This window comes from Protomyctophum parallelum (assembly GCF_964188405.1).
Source record: "Protomyctophum parallelum genome assembly, chromosome: 3".
NCBI lineage: Eukaryota > Metazoa > Chordata > Actinopteri > Myctophiformes > Myctophidae > Protomyctophum > Protomyctophum parallelum.
This window is the reverse complement of record NC_139698.1, coordinates 25,022,419-25,043,159: the sequence shown is the minus strand read 5'-3', so window position 1 is coordinate 25,043,159 and position 20,741 is coordinate 25,022,419. Positions and strand designations below refer to the sequence as shown.

The 20,741-nt window shown below is 45.0% G+C and overlaps 1 protein-coding gene across 1 annotated transcript in view; it reads right to left on the bottom strand.

Moving 5' to 3' along the window:
* The window catches only part of flot1b (flotillin 1b), a 49,721-nt gene that overhangs the window by 13,156 nt on the left and 15,824 nt on the right, over positions 1-20,741 (bottom strand). The window contains exon 6 of the mRNA XM_083760578.1: positions 869-988. Coding sequence (XP_083616704.1) covers positions 869-988 — 120 coding nt within the window. The remainder of the gene's footprint in view (positions 1-868; positions 989-20,741) is intronic.

Here is a 20,741-nt window from a genome sequence, read left to right as displayed (position 1 = left end):
CCTGGAATCTCCTTTCACTGGCTGAAAGGAGATAGTCAAAGTGTGGCTTCCGTTCATATTTCTGACATCACGTTTGATAGTCATTTTGATTCCCAACATACATGGGTTTAAATTATGGCATTGATCGGTCCAGTGGTTTATCTCCGGACACATGCACAGGCGCACACCCCCCTAGATGGCTCGCCCCCTGGGAGTAGGAGCCACACTATCAAATGAAAAGTGATGGGATAGGAAAAGAGACGAGACCAGTCTCATCGATGATCCCTAAACAATGGTAATGGAGAAAACAATATGGTGGCGTTTAACACGGAGAAACGAGGAACACGAAGGTTTAAATTAGTACCCTAGCCTGCCAAACCCGAGGTTTTGAGGGTTTGTATTGTTTAATCAATTTTTTTATCCGATCGTAATGCTAGCTGATGTCGCTACCCGCAACAACACATAGTGGGACACTGGCCGTGGCCATTTTGAACATGCGCGCGCATCCACTTCCAGTCTAAGCCTACCATTCACAGCTCTGTATCTCAGAAACGGGGGCCGTTTCTGGTGAATACAAGGGTTTTCAACGGGCTGTAGCAGGCGGGCTGACACTCGCGGTCGCCTTTTTCCACCACCGACCGACACAACATCCGGGCATGAAAACACATATAGCAGTTTGTCATATTAACATGCGATTACGGATATTTGGCTCTTCCAAAGTAAGTGTTATGCGCGATAAAACCTTGGCAATACGCTATAGAGGGATTAATTAATGCTGGCGATGCAAATTGAGTTAAGTGGGGCACATGTTGCTCCTCCTCTAGTCTACAGCCATCTGTTTTGTTCATAAATAACCTTGTGTCAACCACCTCTCATTATAAGGACGTACCTGGTCATCATGGACGTCTTTGAGCGTGTAGCTGACCACTCCGATCCCCATGTTCACCAGGTCAGAGGATGCCACCTTGAACACCTGCTCGGAGAACTTCTTACGATCCTGGTAGATCTCCTACACATGCGGACAGAGTAGACGCAAGCCAATATGACACTATTGCTGGGAAATATGTTGAGTTCTCCAATAGGATAGATCTAATTTAGTGACATGTCATGAAAAAGTATAAACAGTAAACATGTTACTTTAAACTTGAGCCTGTGCAGTGACAATGTGAGTATAATTACAACAGCTCTGACCTTGCTCACATTGTGATTGTTTGAGAGGAATTCTAATATCTCCGGTTCAAACATTACAATCACTTTTACATTCGTTTTTTTTAGTCAATCAGTTCATTTGCACTTATTGTCAAATTGTGTAATGAAGGATGTGTTGAGAAAATTTACATAATAGCAAATAGCTGTAGCATGATCAAAAGAGCCAATTTGGCTGATTATGCTAAATTGGGACAAACGCTCAAACAGAGGGGGGGTGAGAGAGTTTGGTCAGAACTTTTATTAATCCCCTGACTCTGCGAAGTCTCTTCCTTAGAATGCAAGCAACAGGATACAAAGTAACATCTGCTGATGTTATCAGCCCTCACCCCTAAGTGAACTAATAATTTGCCCCGTTTAAAGCACACGCACAAAACTGCAAACCCATACACACAGCAGGAAGCATCACTGAATACTACACGCACTGGCAGTAAGTGTCAACACTTTACAAGACATATTGTGTGTGGGGCGGGGGTGTGTGTGTTTATTTTAGCATAAGGAATGTCCAGCGACAGGAACCAGGCCTACTTCAAAGGGAAGGTCTGGAAAAGTGCTTGTCGCGGTGTTGTTTTAAATTTCAATAGCACGCTAGAAGGTGGGGGCATTTCTTTTGGAGAACAAAGGAAACGCCCGCCAAAGATACAGATATATATCTATGCGTTTTCCCCTCCTCTTTCTCTTTTTCAACGGCAAGCCGACCGAAAGGTCGTTGTTACACCATCTCTCCTGCCAAGACTTTAAGTCAATTCCTCGCGGACTTAGAGAAATACTCGTGGACCTAAGAGAACCACACGCAAGAGTTTCTCTGAGATATCCGTGTTTTCAAAGCTTGAATTAGCTTTTGCGTTTGCTATTTACACGCAATTAAGAGGAGAAGAAAACCATCTTGTTTTCCCCGGTATCCTGTTACCTAGGAGATCACCGAGCCGTTCGGGCAGCAACAAGCAGGTTGGTTTGGGCGAATGAATTCATCACCGTCATTATGACTGGTCTCCTTATTAATAACGCAAAGCTAAAACGAGAGCTCCCTCTTCCGCCAGAATAGAGCATAGGACCCTAGCCTCCGATTCTAGTCCAGAGAGAGAGAGGCACGCTAGAAACCTTATACTTTCCTTCTACCCTACTCTACTTTCTCCTATCTTTACCTTTTCTCATTATTGTTTTCTTCACGAATGCACCCTTACCATCCCAGATGGACTGTATTTGATAGGCTCCTTTGAAATGTGTTACTCACCGTAGCTATTAAATATTCGTATTTGGTAGCTGTTGTGGATATCATATTTACAGCCATCGAATAGCTTGGTTCATATGAGATGACGCCCTAAACCATAGCACAGCCCATTAACTGTGTGTAGTTTAAGGACGTGCGCGTTCAAGCAAATATGTTTTGTAATTAAAGCAATACCCACCAGTAATTGTTGTATCTGTAGTCATCAGATTCAATTTTGAATCTTTCTCGCTGTTTGGTAACGGACAAAACCCGGTCGAGCGGTTACCAAAGCAGCAAGGAGATCATATCTGATCAATGCAGATCGGCACATTCGTTTGCTAATAATCTTCACGTTTGACTCATGCTCAAACAGGTGGGTTACTAGACAAAGGGTATTGCTATGTATTGTGTGTTGTAATCATTTGTAAACCAGTAATCGATATAATAAAAATACCCACAATTGTTATACCATTATCAATTTGTTCAATTGCATTTATTTCGATGTACGATTATTGTGTTCAGTTTAGATGTATACTGTGGAGTTTCGTGCAACCATTTACCAACATTAATTCAAAGACTCACGTCCTCTCAAGAGAGACGTTTATTTTAATGCAAGGCGATAAGCAAGAATAACGAGGTTATTGCGAACTTACAATGTATAAGTTTCCAATAAGCTTAATTGACTGTTTATGACCAGCCAATATTTCTGCTAAGAATCTGACTACATTATGGTGCCCCCCAAGTGAGTTATTGACGGTAATATGGTTGTTGAGATTCCATTTTGTACATTTATTTCAGATCACGTGATCGGCATATCGCGCTATATGTAATCTGAACGTTTAAACTCCTATTTTGCTGGCAAAACAGGGGTGGACGCGTTAAAGCCACGCATCTCTAACAATCACTAAAGTACTGGCCCGCTGCAGAGGACAGTTTTGTGTGAAGAGAAAAAAAAAAAAAAAAAAAACGGGTTATACTTCTAAGTGTTCCTAAGGCCCGGTCGCATTTAAACCACGGGCGTAAGCTGTCCGGGTATTAACCAGCGACGAACTGTATGTCAATCGCTTTCTATTTTTGGCATTTTGGTGTGTCATACTGAAACGAGATTGGAACCTGTGTCGTGAGACGATAGACAATTTAATAAGTACATATAGGGATAGGACAGAAAAATGCTTCGGTTTAGTATGACCTTTTAACTTAAATGGTTCCCGTAGAGTGCTATTGTTGTACTGTTGTTAGCCAAAACAGGAGTGAACATACTTAGCAGTTCAGCTGCTAGGGCCTGTGTGCTGTTTATTTCAGTATACGCCATTTTGAGTGTTGGAAAATAGTCACGTGACTTAACCCAACGCCACAACCTTCTGTCGGTGCCCTGACGAAAGGTTGCGTTCTCTTACGAGACCGCCATTGTTGTTTGGCAGACTCGGACCTCCTCTAAATAGGAGGATCCAAGCCGTGACGTACGTGTCTGTACGTGCACCGCGGCCAACCCCCTTACATAGAACGCAGTCTAGCGCCCCATCTAGTGGCTGTGTTAGCATGTTAGCTTGCATGTGTTAACAAAACGTTGCACGCTGTGTTTAGGTTTGAGCTGTTTTATTATACCACTCGGTGGATATAATAGCATACATTGCTTTATATGGTTTTAGCACCATAAGTAGCTGCATCGTGTTATTGGGTTCTTTGGTATATGGTAATACTGGAGACAACACTGTGCTGCTGGTTGATCGTTTTCACCCGGAGTGACTGATTGGGTTACTGCCGTCTCTTTTGTGCTGTTATTTGAGTGAAGGTGGAACAGTTTCTGCCGTGTGTGCGAGCGACCGAGACATTTGTTTAAGGGAATAAACTTTTATTAATTTAGACCTGCCTGGGCTTAGTTACTGCAATACATTTAATTGCGCTATCTAATCTCGGCTGGGTCCACACAAATTCAATTCTAAACTGTTTGGATATACCTAGGTGGTCGTGTGATTAGACCTCCACAGATCATAACCACTCGACCATTAAAACGGTTATATTTTAAGCCGACTCTATTTTCAGTTGCAGGGTGATTTGATGTTTAATGTTTCTCGTTGCTTGGTCGTTGACGTTTTGACAAGGCAGTTTTGATTGGGCGATGGGATATACCTCATGGTTTAATTTAACTCTGTTTTGGCAGGAGGCCATTGATTAGGTGAGGTGTGACTTGCTCAATTGATCCGATTCCAAGGAATCATTGCATGCAACTTTGAATGAGTTTTAATTCAGTATTGTTTGATTAAACCTCGTTGATTGATTTATTTTGAGAAAGATAAAAAAAAAAAATTTTAAGAAACAATTGAATAATTTTTTTGATTTAAATTTGGAATTTTTTTTTTTTTTCACTTTCTCAAACTCGAATTTTAATTAATTGGAATCTTAACTTTTAATTTTTTTTTATTATTATAATTTTTTTTTTTTCAAAAAAAAAAAAAAAAAAAAGTTTTTTTTTTGCCTTCCAGGCTACAATTTTAATTTGGTTATATTTTGAATTTAGAAAATTGCTTAAGTTACAATTTGGATTTAACGTTTGTTTTGTGTTATTGTTGGTTCGGCCCTCATACCTTTAATTTTATTTGCTCTCTTTCTTCCTTTTCAAATTATCATTGGATTATTTGATAAGCAGTAAGGGAGTAAATAAGAGGGGGGTTAAGTACGAGACAATAATTACAGAACAAACAGAAGATAAAAACAGAAAGATATATTTTTCCCTTTGTCTCATTCGTGCGCATTCAGGGGTACAATACTGTTTCTACTTGACTGATAGTAGAGAGACGCTGTTTTCCAACCTTTGCCTCCCGTGGCCAGAACTATGAGACGGACAGCGGTGTGGTGTTTTTGAGTATTGTTATATTGCTAAAGGATTTTCAGGCGGAATGGATTCAATCATAAGCCTGATACGAGTCGTACAGGCAACGACTGGTCTGACTATAGACGATACCCCGTCCACTACCAAAATGAGTGCTGCCAAAACTCACTCTAATATCCAAACGATAGCTGCAGCACACGCAGAATCACGTGGTTACTCTAAAACCGAAAAAGAACTGCTAGCTGGGCAATTTCTGGGAAGTTTAATTCGTTTGCGGGTCCTTGATTTGGCGTCAAATGAAACACTCCGCCAACAGGTACAGATCGTAACTGATAACAGCCAAGTCGTACAAACTAAATTAGAAGAAGCCCTCGGACAAAACTCTAGTTTAATAAGGACCCAAACTGAAGTAGAATGTCAAAGGCTACAAATGCAAAGCAAGCTCGCACAACTCCAATCCCAGCTCACGCAATCGGAAGAACAGCTGAAACTAGCAAAAACAGAAATAAGCAGCTTAAAAGCCGAACACTCCCCAGAGGTCATGGATGCGTTGAAAGGGGAAAATGAGGGTTTAAAGCAGAATATAAACCAAGCAAACATTAAAATCGATCAAATATCGGCAGAACAACTTACGCAACATGACGAATTAACTAAGCTAACTGATTGGCATGCGAATAAAACCGTAGCTATCGATGAATTGAATGCGACCGTCGCTGAACTAACTAAGACCAAGACGGAGTTGTTAGACGTAGTAGGTTCAAAAAACGACGAGTTAGCACGAAAAGCGCATATTATTGGTGAACAAACGGAGCTAATAAATAGACACGCAGAGGAGAAGATTGTTTGGGAAAATCGAGGGAGAGACCAGACGAGGGAAACCGAGTCGTGGAGAACAGCTTATAAAACGGCTGAACATGAGGCACGGAGCCTAAAAATAGATGGAATTATGGCCGCACACGAAGCAAAACGTGAAAATGGCTACAACCATGGGCTCCCAGTCACCACAGGACCGACAGGGTTGGCTCCTGTTCCTCCTCCAACCACGATTTTCCCACCCAATCCTAACCTTAACCCCTATTCACCCCCCCAGGCCGTAATACCAGGGGGGGCTAAAAGTGGCGCTGCCAGTTCCCCATATGCACAGTCATATGTAGCACCGCTAACTAGTAACTTCGTTAATGGACAGTCATATGTAGCTCCACCAACTACCGCGAACGGCACAAGACGCCGAGAGCAACGTCTAGAAGATGAAGCTATCCGTAAAATTGCTAGATTTATGGACCGCTTTGATCCAAATAAATGTCCAGATACACATACGTACTTAGAAGAAATAGACTACCATCTGAGATCGTACGAACCTGTATCGACTGACACTAAAGTGAGCTTAATATGCTTTACGGCAACTCGCGAGGTAAGCAGTTTTCTGAAACGCCAACCCCTCGAAACGATGCAAGATTGGCATACGGTACGGTTGGCAATGATCGAAGAATTTGCGGATCACCAAGTCTTAGGCGGCGTCGTAGCGGCTATGGACATACGACAATTTAAGACAGAAACCGTGAACGTGTTCTATACTCGGCTGCGTAGAGCTTACTTCGGCGACAGTAACTTACCCGATATGGAAGAAGACACACATTTCAAAGCCCTGTTCATGACTAATCTGCATACTTCTATTAAGAAACAATTTCCGCTGGGCGTCGATCCTACGCGTGTTAAAATAACCGAACTTCGGCGCTTGGCACGCGAAGCGTTTGAGAGAGAGCGTGTTAAACCGAAGGCCCATGACATTTGCAGCATGGAACTTGAAGGTGGTCACCCACGAGAAAACGAAACTAGAAATAGTAAAAACGTGATTTCCCGCCAGGACGATAACCGCCAGGGCCGCAGTAACCAATCGGATCACACAAGACGTCGCGAGAGGTCTCCTTCCTTTGAAAGGGGCGAACAGAAGCGATCCAACATAAGAGATGACTCTCCTTGGCAAAATCGCCGGTCCTCTTCCCGTGAAAGGGGACAGGACACGCGTGAACGGTACCGGCCCCATGAACCTTCAAACACTTCATGGAGCCGAAACCGGTCACCTTCTGTTGACCGCCATCACGACGACAGGGGTCGGAACAATGATGCGAAAAATAAACCTTTTGCAAATATTCGCGACAAAACCCCGCCCCCTTTCAGGGCACGGGAGCGCAGTCCGAGTCCATTTCGTACAATACGTTTCAAAGACGATAAATCGGATGACCCACAATCCCTCCGGGTACTAGAGTCGGAAACACGGAAAACTAGTCAACCATCAGGCGCTGTGGGTGGTACAGATCAAAGCATTGCTAATATCACCGATAAATTGTCTGAGTTACTAGTTGCAGTTCAAAAGAACATGAACATGAATAAAAACAGAAAGGGTCAAAAGGGTAAATCAAAGAAAAATGCCACTAAATCAGGGGTAAATCAGACAACCGACGAAAAATCAAAGGACGTCCTGAGTTTATCGTTAGCAACAACGGTAATTAAACAATACCCACTTCCCCAGACCAAACCACCCAGCCCCTCACCAGAGGGGAATTCCACTCTGCTATTCGATATGGTAGTGGAACAAAACCAGGGGATAACCCAGGCCGATGAGGCAGGGCACAACTATTCGGGCGCAACCACGCCCGAAAATAATGAAGTCCAGTATGACCCCTCCCTAGAGAACCAGGATTGGGAAGTCCTGACTATACAACAAGAATCGAGCTCACATGACGAGACTGAAAGCCCACGAGAACCAAGGTCAGCCCCTGGTTTTCGTCAGGTTTTAGCCAAAATCATAAAAAAAGGAGCTCGACGAAAGTTGTACTTATCAGTGACACTCGAACAGGCTGTGACACACGACGCGTTATTAGACACGGCGGCAGATGTCACCCTGATGTCAGAAGACCTGTTTCGCATACTACAGGGTCGAGCGCTACAAAACCGGCGGGACATTAAATTGTGTCATCACCCCATAGTGGTTAGGCCATATGCCTTGTCCACCACTAAGCTAGACAAGGTGGCTCTTTGTCAAGTTCAGATTGGCCCCTGGTCCATGATCCACCCCATATATGTCTCGCCAGTAAGCCATGTCCCACTACTAGTGGGACGCGATTTACTGGAGAGACTGGAACCAAGGATAGATTATGCAGATCTAACAATCTCCACTGAGTTACGAGAACCGATGCCTCTGGATAGTGAGGAATTTCCAGAGATTAATAGCCTAGACGCAAACACGGGAGCGTCTCATGCGACTCCGACAACGCTTGTCGGTGGTCGTGGAGACCTTCACCAACAGCGACAGAACTTCTTGTGCATCCTTGGTCCCTCACTACGTGATGACCAGTACTGTCCGCGAATTCCGGCTGGAATCGCACTCAACGGCAGACACATACGAGAGGTGGGCTTGGCGTTGTGGTCGGAATGGTCTGCTATTAGTACAGATACTTTCTCCCAACTCCAGAGTGCTACTCCTGCACTCACACTAAACCAGAAAAGTTTCCGATTTCCCCTGGGCACCCCTAAACCCACAAACCTTGTGGCTACGGGCGTGTGCGCTTTGACGCTCACCCTGGGGAACCGTACGTTACATCAGGCTTTCTTAGTGGTCCCTGGACTCAAACAGGAAGCCCTGCTAGGGGCTGATTTAGCAATCAGGTTGGCAGTGACAGTAGACACTCTCAACAACGTGCTTTGGGCATTAACACCTCTCCTGAGAGACGACACCATGCTTTCAGACACACAGATCGTAGCGGGTCAGACTATGCCACAAGTGTGTGGAGTTCTCAGTGAACATGATATTGTTGTCCCATCACGTATGGCGGAGGTGGCAGTCAGATTGAATATCAAACCCGGTCACGAGTTACACCAGAATCTAGTTTTCTTCCAGCCCTCCATCAGTTTCACTAACAAGGGACTGACCTTCCAAGGCACGCCCATGTTGGACGTGGAGGGCAGGTCTGCATACTTACTGGTAACTAACCAATTGAACACTGACGTCATTTTACGTAAGGGTACAGATTTGGGTTTGTTGATCAGTACCGAATTCTATGATTTCAGCCTGATCATTCCTGTAATCGGAAAAATTCCGGCGCTGCTAAAACGAGACTCCCGTTTCCCTGACTCAACCACCTCACTACCTACTGGCGCCATCTCTCTAGTTTCCCAACTACCCATTGACAGCGAATCAGTGGGCAGGGTAGAATTAGACGATAAAGACCACATGCTGGTTTACAATATCTCACGAGAGGGCATGCCTGCAGTAAGAGACCTACGCACGGTGGACCCCATTGACACCTCAGTGTCTGGACCCCCGTCACGGCCGGAACCCTATGATGGTTTCGACGCCGATTTAACTCAAGCTTTGGCCTTGGGAGACGCAACCGCTGATCCGGCGTTTCACGCCGAGTTTAGACATGTGTTGTACAAACACAGATCGGTTTTCGCCAAGAACTCTCTTGACTGCGGTCTCACCAACATTCACACCGTACGTATACCGACTAAACCTGGCGCGCCGCCATCATATGTGCGTCAATACAAAATTCCCCTAGCTTCCTATGACGAAGTCCAGCAAACAGTCACAGCCATGCTAGAAAAGGGTATCATACGTTTATGTAACAGTGTCTACAATTCTCCTCTCTGGCCGGTTTTGAAAAAGAATGGGGCTTGGAGGCCAACTATTGATTACAGACAGCTGAATAAACTGACTCCTTTGTCTAGATGGCCCATGACCCAGTTAGAACAAGAGCTGCCACGCGTCAGAGACGCTACGGTTTTTAGCACAATTGATATTGCCTCAGGGTTCTGGACTTTGCCAATTGATCCCCGCGATCAACATAAGTTAGCATTCACGTTCGCCAATAGACAATACACTTTCTGCCGGTTGCCTTTTGGTTTTTGTAATTCGCCCGCCGAGTTCAACATCTTTTTGAACAAAGCATGCCCAGACGCAGCGGCTCGGGGCTCGGTAATCTTTGTGGACGATATACTTATCCGAAGCAAGACCTTATCGGCCCACTTACAAGAGGTAGACCACGTTTTAGGCCAGCTATCCGCCGCAGGAGCAAAGATTGTGCTCTCAAAGGCCCAGTGGCTGCGAAAGAAAGTGAATTATGTCGGATTATTGGTGGGACCTTGTGGTGTCGAACCACAAGTTAGCCGCATACAGGGTATGCAAAACCTAAAAACCCCCACAGACGTGTCAGAACTTCGTAGCTTCCTAGGTGTCTGCAATTACAGCCGACAGTTTATCGAAGGCTATGCAGAAATCGCCCGACCACTTAACGAACTCCTCAAGAAGGATGTCTCATTTACTTGGGGCAAGGCACAGGACACTGCCCTGTCCACACTGAAGAGAGCTCTCTGCTCCGCTCCATGTTTAGCCTACCCTGATTCCTCCAGGAAGTTCTACCTGGAAGCGGGTTTCTCCCCACGGAGTATTTCCGCTGGTTTGTACCAAATCCACGATACAGACAGGAGAGTGGTCGCTTATGCTAGCAAAGGCCTTAGCGACGTTGAACAGAGGTTCACCGAATGCGAAAAAGCACTGCTGGCCACCGTTTGGGCGGTTAGCCATTTCGCCAACTATGTGGGGGGGCAGAAGGTTATAGTAGAGACATGCCATCAGCCAGTGACTTTCCTTAACAGCCAACGCCTACGCGAAGGTGCCGTTACCAACTCTCGCATTGCCAAATGGCTTATGACCTTTCAGAGCCACAATGTCGAGGTAAAGTACGCACAGAACCATAAAATGCCTCTTGGGTCAGGACTAGCCATATGTCAGAAGTGCACGCAGGATCCCCTTGACCCAGACGTAACGCTTCATGACATATCCCCACCTCTACCCACTCGTCACCATTACTTTGACGAAAATATCTGCAAAACCATGCCCACGGTATATGTTGACGGTTGCTCTTACACCCAACCCACTAGACAAGCAGGGGCGGGCATTGTATGGTTAGATGACACGCCTAGTGAACCTCAGAGCCTAAAACTGGGACCACAAACCTCGCAATACGCGGAGATAGCGGCCACCCTTATCGCATTACGAGATGCGGCTGATAACGGCATCAAAGAGCTAGTCCTCTGTACTGATTCGAATTATGCCAGGCTTAGTTTCACGTGCCACCTTCCAAACTGGCGCAGAAATAACTTTCTGACTGCTGGACGTAAACCAGTAAAACACAAAGATTTGATCATAGCATGCGACCACGTGGTTAACACCCACGATATGCAGGTCTATTGGAAAAAGGTCAGAGGACATTCCACAATACCAGGTAGCGACAAACAGTTCAATGACCAGACTGATACTTTAGCTAAAGCAGGTGCCGTGGATGGCATTCCTTGGGAGCTTCTCCCGGAATGGCTGCCCACGGAACCACCAGCAATGGTTTACGCAATCACAAGGGCAACGAGTCGCAACCAAAGGGATGCGCCACAGGGTTGTGCCGTTCACTTGACACCTGAGCAGAGGGACACAGACCTGGTCTCATTGCAAGCAAGTGACCCGGCGCTAGCACACATAGTGACACTGCTTATGGGCGGCACACCGACGCCTATTCCTGATACAGACAAGGACTCAGCCGAGTACTTGACTCAACTACTGTTAGCAAAAGATCGCATGTCATTAATGGATGGCCTATTGGTATATGCTGCTGACATATATACCGCGCCGCGCTTGGTCATACCTCAGCACCACAGGGGGGTGTTACTAGGCTATGCTCATGACTCTCCCACCGCTGGACACAGAGGTGTCCAAGCAACCTGTGACGAGTTGTGTCAAGTCGCTTTCTGGCCCAAAATGCTCAAAGACGTAGCTGATTATGTAAAGGGGTGTTTAATTTGTTGCCAGTTCCAGCCGTCAAGCCCAACCCACAGAGCACCTTTGCAGAAGAGGGGAATTACATTTCCCTGGGCTGACATTCAGATTGACTGGGTGGGGCCATTTCTAAAATCAAGCAGAGGCAACCGTTATTTCCTAGCCATTACTTGTGCATTCACGAAATGGCTAGAATGTTTGCCAGCAGCAAACAATAATGCAGAAACAACTGCGCTTTTACTCTTAAACCACGTGTTCTCACGCTTCGGGTTACCCACGCGACTGATTAATTCAGATCGTGGGACACACTTCACAGCCGAAGTAATGAAGGAACTGTGGCGTCTACTAGGCGTAAAGAACCAGCTACATATCAGCTACCATCCGGAATCGTCCGGACAAGTAGAACGTGGAAACCGAACGGTACTAGGCATACTAAAGAAATTCGTTGCAGCCAATCAAAAAGATTGGGATGTCAAATTACCGCTCGTTTTAATGGCAATCAGGGCTACACCACACACCACCACCAAGGTATCTCCTTTCGAAATGATGACAGGGCGGCAAATGACTTTGCCACTGCATCTGTTGTATCAACCCGGGGGAGCTAACTTAGCCACCGCATATACTACACACCAATATTTGACCGACCTCCATGCGCACCTGAGCAACACTTTCGCCTTTGCTCAGGAAAACCTAACCAAAAGCGTAGAAGCAAGGAAGACATACTATGATAAAAAGGCCTCGCAAGAACAATTCCAAATTGGAGAATTGGTTTGGTATTTCATTTTCGCTCACCCCGATGGAGTGACCCGCCAATCAAAAGGGAAACTCAGCAAGAAATTCCTCCCCAAGTGGAAGGGCCCGTACCCCATAGTGGACAAACTTTCACCTGTAGCCTATAAAATACAAATCAAGAAAAAGAAAGGCGAACCAGAGCTAAGATGGGTACATCGCAACCAGATCAAAGTACACACGCCCCAACAGATCACTAAACCCACTGACACGGGGACAAAAGCGAAAACCGCATAAACTTAAAACTCTAGTACAAACAAGAACAAATCAACTCCTTAAAAACCCTAGAACCATTTATTTTCTTTAAAAAAAATAAAATAAAAAATAGTAATACCAAACTAAGTACTTTAGGATTCAGACACAACTAACAAGAGCATGGATTGATATATGTATGAATATACCCGTCTTTCTTGTTTGCGTTCCTCCCGTTTCGTTTTTGTTTGATTTCTCATAACATGTTACATTCTTGCATGTACATCCTAACCAACACATGCCGTTTTGTTTTTCTTTCTTTCTTTTGTTTCTCTTAGCTATGACGATCCTAAACCTTGTCGCATTCCTGCTAATATCGGTGGGAGTCACGGGCCAGCCCGATTTTATCACCGTCGCAACATCCACTGGAGTGGTTCTGAGGGACCAATCAGGCCTGTTGATAACAGACACTAGGGCGTACACTCGAAAAGTGGTTTTCAAAATTGATGTAGAGGCTGTGTACAATAGATACCAAAAAGCATGTGAGACAGGATTAGTCAACCAGAGGGGAACAAACGGACAACTGTGGCTAAGCGCTGATGGGCAGTACTGGTCCCAAGACGCCATCGAACATACTAAACATGAGGTAATTCACATATTAAAACAGCTACAAAAGGTCACTCAGACACAAGAAGAATACACTGCCCGAGACAAAAGAGGAGCTCCAACAGAGGCTACCTTTGAAGGAGAACTCGAACACATATACGAAACCGAAGAGGGTTTCATAGGGCCAAAGAGAAGAGAGAAACGCTGGATAGGGGCTGTAGCAACTGCGATAGCAGCAGTCACTTCCTTGTTCACTCTAGGATCGACCGGCGTTAACGCCCTATCCATCCACACCATTAAAAAAGCAATTACTGAATTACAAGAGGACAGGCCCCAGATTCAGGCGGCCATTAACGAACAAACTAGACTCCTACAGACCTTAGGCATTACACTTCGCGATACGATAGTAATCGTCAACGAACATAGTAACCTGCTCAATAAGACACGAGCTGCCATGATGAATCTGATGAGAGTAGTAGGATTGGACATGGCACACACACAGGTGGTGGCTATGTTATTCAATGACATGTTACGAGAGATCAGCTCCTCCGTGGACGCTCTCTCAATAGGAAGAATCCCTACTTACCTACTCCCGGTTAACTTAGTACAGGAGATACTGGCCGCGGCCACCGGGGAAACCATTTCCATGAACCAGGCCAACCTTGCATATGCTTTAGGCTCAGCACTCCCAATTTCGGTAGATCCGGAAAGAGGTGAGTTTGCATTTTTGCTCACTTTACCAGTGATAGATAACCACAATGTCTATAGACTCAAGGATGTGGTGAACGTGGGAGGTTGGCACGACGATACTTACGTCCGAATCACTACACCGACCGTCGTGGCTTACCACGACAGCACACCCAACCTATACCTCGCCCCAAACCTTAACATGTGCACCAAGGTGAAAAATGTACATTGGTTGTGTCCAAGCAAACCGTTCGTCCGCGATAATACCAATGGTATTTGTGGCCTTAAGCCCATGACGGATGGAGCTCAGTGCTTAGCCCAATCAACCCTTAGGAATCAAGTCACCCTGACCCAAGCGGAAGTAATAGGTAACAGATGGCTTGTGAACACTCCGGCCAGGTTCGGCACCATTCGGTATGACGTACATGATACCTCAAACCGAGTAACGTTGCCAGACCAGACTTTCTGGATCACTGTACCAAAAGGGTCCATATTCCATGTAGGCGAGATGGCTCTGTACCATCTGCCTGGGGACCCAGTAGTCGCTGAACTCGAGATTTCAGAGTTCTTCAAAACTTATAAACTTCGTTTTGACCCGGCCACCCTTAGACAGATGGAAGAGGGAACCCAGGCTATCGAGCTGACCGCTTTAGATGAGGCCCTTCTAACCAAACCGACGATCCTCACTGACGACCATTACACTCTAACAGGGTCCTGGTCAGCTTCTGTTAGAGCCATTTTCTATTTATGATTATTTGTATTTATTCAGATTTATTATTGCCTGCTCTATGAACTATGTTTTTGTGGTTATTTAAATATTATAATTATGCTATGGATTTGACATGCTGAATGGAGGTTTCCCCTCCCCTTTTGAGAGAGGATTTGTAGGTGCTAGGCACCTGATGACATATAGGTGACTCCCTGCTGGGAGAGAATGTGACATAGACGGGGAAGCTCACAGTTTGTTGACCGCGCTCACAGGCTCTTTATTGTTTTATTTGAATACAAGTTTATGTTATGTGACGGAGAAATAAATATGATTTGTTCTGACAAAACAAGCCGATCTCCGCGAGTATTTGAATCAAGAGGAGAGGCGACGCGAGTTATACAGCAACAATAGACTGCAACACCACCCCGACAAAACAGTGGCTTTATTTGTTTGTTAAGAAAGGCCACGATATTAGTCAACAAACTCCGCATGGTGCGGTAGTAAAGGACGGCAACATTTCACAACTACAAGCGGCTTGGAAACGGCGACACTGACAACAACCTCACCTTGGACTTGAAGTTGTTTCCCCAACGGGCCGTGAGTAGTAGCCTAGCCCAAGGCTATAAAAGCCAAACAAAGGAGCTGCTGCTCAAAGTTATGAATGAAATGTCGCGCCGATGCGCTGTTGCTTTATTGGAGTGAATTAAACGAAAAGCAAATGTTGCGCGCTGATGCGCTGTTGTGAATGGATGCGCTGAAATTAATTGGAACGAAAAATAAATGCTGCGCTGATGTTGGGAAATAATAAAATGGATGCTTTGAAATGAAACTAAATGAAAAGCAAAATGAAATGAAATGAAGGAATGCTTTGCATATAACTGACAAATCAAAGGGAGGTTCTCAAATAAAGTCTTTGATCAAACTCAAACTGTGTGGAGAACGTTATATTTAACAATGGAAGAGGAGGTGGTTTCTGTTGACCCCGCCGCGGCGGAGGATGATGTTAAATCACTGAGTGGAACGCGCAGAGGGAAACTTGGTGTTTGCACTCGTAAAATGAGAGAGGTTCAAACTTTGCTGGTACCGGGTGGAAATGTGAAAGACGTTCATAATGATGTTGTCTCATTTAAAATGTCACTGGATGAATTCATTCACTATCATGGGTTGGTTCAAAATCTCCTGTCTGACGAGACAAAGAAGGAGGATAATGATGCATGGTATGAACCAAAACTAAACTTGTTTCACGAGTTCTTGCATGACGTTGACATGTGGGTAAATGAACAAAAACAACAAATGACTGTGGAACCCCATGACAGTGCCTCAAATGTGTCAAATGAATCAAAACGATCAAAAGCAAAATCAACTAAATCTACCACTTCGTCAGTCAAGTCAGCCCGACTCAGGGCTGAGGCAGATAAGGCTGCACTCCTTATAAGGGCATCAGGATTAAAGGGAAAGCAGGCTCTAGAAATGGAGCAGGCTAAAATACGAGCCAGAATGGAACAAATGGAACTGGATATCAGCCTGGCTGAATATGACGCTAAATTAAAGGTCCTGGCGGATTATGAATCCAGTTCACAACCACCATCAGAACTGCTTAAATCACAACCACAAATGCCACAGTCAAAATCACATGATGCCATGAATGAGTATTTGGAAAGTAAAACCAAAAATGCAAATGCAACAATTTATTCACTTGGAGCCAGACAAAAAACAACATTTCAAGGAATGTCTAACCGTGGCCCAGGCCCACCAGAACCACCAGTAGCAACTCACAGGACCCAACAGCAGCAACCAATGAGATTTGGGACAGGAACTGGAGCGTCAAACAATGACCACTTCTTGACCGTAATACAGAGGCAAAATGAGATCGCTGATTTACTGATTGTTCAGCAAAAAATGACATCACTTCCCTCTATAGAAATCCCAGTTTTCAATGGCAACCCTCTAAGTTACCAGGCATTTATGAGGTCATTTGAACATTGTATTGAGGAAAAAACAAAAAGCCGCCAAGATAGGCTATATTACTTGGAACAATATACCTCCGGGCCTTGCAAAGAATTGGTTAGGAGCTGTCTTCACATGAATGCTAACGAAGGCTACATTCAGGCCAAAACCCTGTTAAAGAAGCATTTTGGTGATGACATGAAGATTGCAAGCGCCTATATGGAAAAAGCTCTGAATTGGAACTCTATTAAATCAGAGGATGGAGATGCATTGCACTATTATGCGCTTTATCTGAGAGGCTGCTGTAATGCAATGAGAGATTTGGAGGATATAGAGGAGCTGGATAAGAACTCTAGCCTGAAACAGATTGTGTCCAAGCTGCCTTATAAATTAAGGGAAAAATGGAGAGCAACAGCTTGTGACATTTTGGAACAGACTCATAAGAGAGCCAGATTGACCAACTTGGTTACATTTATGGAGAAGCAGGCTAGTATACTGCAAGACCCGCTTTACGGTGACATTAATGACTCACCTGCCAATGTGAAGACTTCAAGACCCAGAACTGCTGTGGAGTCTAAATCTAGCAGATCTACAGGCAGGGGGAGTAGTTTTGCTACTACAGTGGCAGTACCTGACAACAAAGCTGAAAAGTCACCCAGCAAAAGCAGCATGCTGTCTGGTGGATACGACTCCTCATGTCTCTACTGTACAGGCAAGCATCCTTTGTCTGAATGTCAGAAACTGAATGCACAGGAGCATGAAATTAAAGTTCAGTTTTTCAGAGAAAAGGGCCTATGCTTCGGATGTTTAAGAGTAGGACATTTGGGCCGTAATTGTAGACGAAGAATGACCTGTCAGATTTGTGAGGGCAAACACCCTACTATTCTGCATAGAGCCAAACCAGAGATGGCCAAATCTAATAGGGCAGAACAGCATGTGAGGCAGGAGGAAACATCGTCTGTCACCATCGCTCTGGTGTCACTTGAAGAGGGTGAAAGAACCGGGGCTGGTAAAGACTGCATACTTCCTATAGTGCCAGTTCACGTGAAACTTTGCAGTGGAAATAGGAGTGTACTCACCTACGCCTTCCTGGACCCAGGTAGTACAGATACATTCTGTACAGAAAAGCTCATGAGGCAGCTTAAAGCTAAAGGACGCAGAACTGAGGTTCTCCTGCAGACTATGGGAACAGAGAAAACTGTGAAAAGCTTCGAGCTGACCGGCCTAGAAGTAAGCAATATGGAAGGGGGTACATACCTAACATTGCCCAAGCTGTACACCCAAGACAAGATACCTGTTACAAAAAGAAACATACTTACCCAGACGGATCTTGATAAATGGCTTTATCTGCAGGAGATCAAGGTCAGAGAAATTGATGCTGATGTGGAGCTTCTCATTGGAGTGAATACTCCAAAGGCTATGGAGCCATGGAAAATCATCAACAGTCAGAAGAACGGCCCCTACGCAGTGAAGACATTGTTAGGATGGGTGGTGAATGGACCACTTAATGCTTCCACTGCTGTGGATGAGAAACCTATGGCCTTAGTGAATCGCATCTCAATTGTTCGCATTGAGAACCTTCTCAAAGAACAATATGCTCATGACTTCCCAGAGAAGGAGTATGATGAGAAAAGGGAAATGTCGGTTGATGACAGAAAGTTCACACAGATTGCATCCAGTTCTGTTACACTCAAAGACGGTCACTACCACTTACCTTTGCCACTTCATGATCGAAATACCATCATGCCGAACAACTACCAAATGGCCGAACAACGAGCATTGTACCTCAAAAAGAAATTAAAAAGGGATGAGGTCTATGCAGCCGAGTATAAGGAGTTCATGAGTGACATCATCAGGAAAGGATATGCGGAAAAGGTACCACCAGAAGAGCTACACCAGGAAAATGGCAAACTGTGGTACATACCACACCATGGTGTCTACCATAAACGCAAGAAAACTATCCGTGTGGTCTTCGACTGTGCATCATCCTATAAAGGTACATCACTCAACAAGGTACTCCTTCAGGGCCCCGATCTAGCCAACTCGCTCATTGGTGTCCTGCTCAGGTTCCGGCAGGAACCCTTCGCTGTTATGGCAGATATTGAGGGCATGTTTCACCAAGTGCGTGTTAACGAAGAGGACGTAAACCTGCTCAGATTTCTGTGGTGGCCAGATGGCGACACCAGCAAAAGTTTGGAGGAGTACAGAATGAGAGTTCATCTCTTCGGCGCTGTATCTTCTCCGACCTGTGCCAACTTTGCTTTGCAAAAGACTGCAGATGACAACCGTGAGAAATTCGATCCAGAAATAGCTGACACAGTCAAATCAAATTTCTACGTTGATGACTGTCTCAAGTCTGTAGCGACAGAGAAACACGCTATACAGCTTGTTAAAGACCTGAGACAAATCTGCTCTCTAGGTGGATTCAAATTGACCAAGTGGGTTAGTAATAGTCGAGAGGTTCTGGCGTCTATCCCTAACGATGACAAGGCAAAACAAATCAAGAATTTGGATCTTGACAGGGAGAAGCTGCCTAATGAAAGAGCCCTCGGTCTGTACTGGGACATTGAGAGTGACATATTCAGTTTTCGTGTTGCCGTTAACAACAGCACCCTTACTAGAAGGTCAATACTCTCTACTACCAGCTCGGTGTATGATCCCCTTGGTCTTCTTGCGCCGTTCATTTTGAAGGCGAAGCAAATCCTTCAGCAGCTCTGTAAGGACAAATACGGATGGGATGAGGTTGTTCCAGTGGAACTGTCAAAACCCTGGCAGCAATGGCTCAAAGATCTAGCCCAGCTGTCCAGGTTTCGAATGGACAGATGTATGAAACCAAAAAACTTTGGTCAAGTGGAAACTGCAGTATTGCACCACTTTAGTGATGCAAGCGAACAAGGTTATGGAACTGCAAGTTACCTGAGGCTCACAAATGGCAAAGATGAAGTTCACATCGCCTTTGTGATGGGGAAATCAAGAGTCACTCCTCTTAAAGTGATAACGATTCCCAGATTGGAACTCACTGCGGCGACACTGGCTGTAAGGATGGACAAAATGCTTCGATCAGAGCTCCAAATAGAGCTCCAGCCATCCACCTTCTGGACTGACAGTCAGTCTGTGTTGAAATATCTGCGAAACAAGACCAGGAGGTTCCACACCTTTGTGGCCAACCGGATTGCAGTGATCCATAACCTGTCAGAAGTTAGCCAGTGGAGGTTTGTCGACACCAAACAAAATCCCGCTGATGATGCATCGCGAGGACTGAACATTGACTCCTTCCTCAGTTCTGAAACATGGCTTCAAGGACCAGAGTTTCTGGGAAAATCTGAAGCACAATGGCCAAGAACCCCAGAGTTCGGATCCGTTCTCTCAGAGGACCCTGAGGTTAGGAAAGACGCAATTGTTTTCAGTATTGTCACCAATACGACAGACAAAACTCCAACAAGCAAGCTCATTGAGTACTACTCGTCATGGCACAGCCTGAAGAGAGCTGTAGCCTGGATGATGAAAATACGGAAACTTCTTCTGGAGATGACTCAGAAGAGGAAAGAGACTTACTCACTCAGGTCAAGTCACAAAGTAAAGTCACTGAAGGACCAGATGCTCCGGTTGAAAATGACTTCAACCCCTGCACTTTCAATGGAGGACTTGGAAAATGCTGAAAACGCCATTATTTGCTATGAGCAAAGACAGCATTTCAAGGAGGAAATGTCCTCACTGGAGAGAAGAAAACGGTGCAGTAAAGGAAGCTCCATTTACAAGC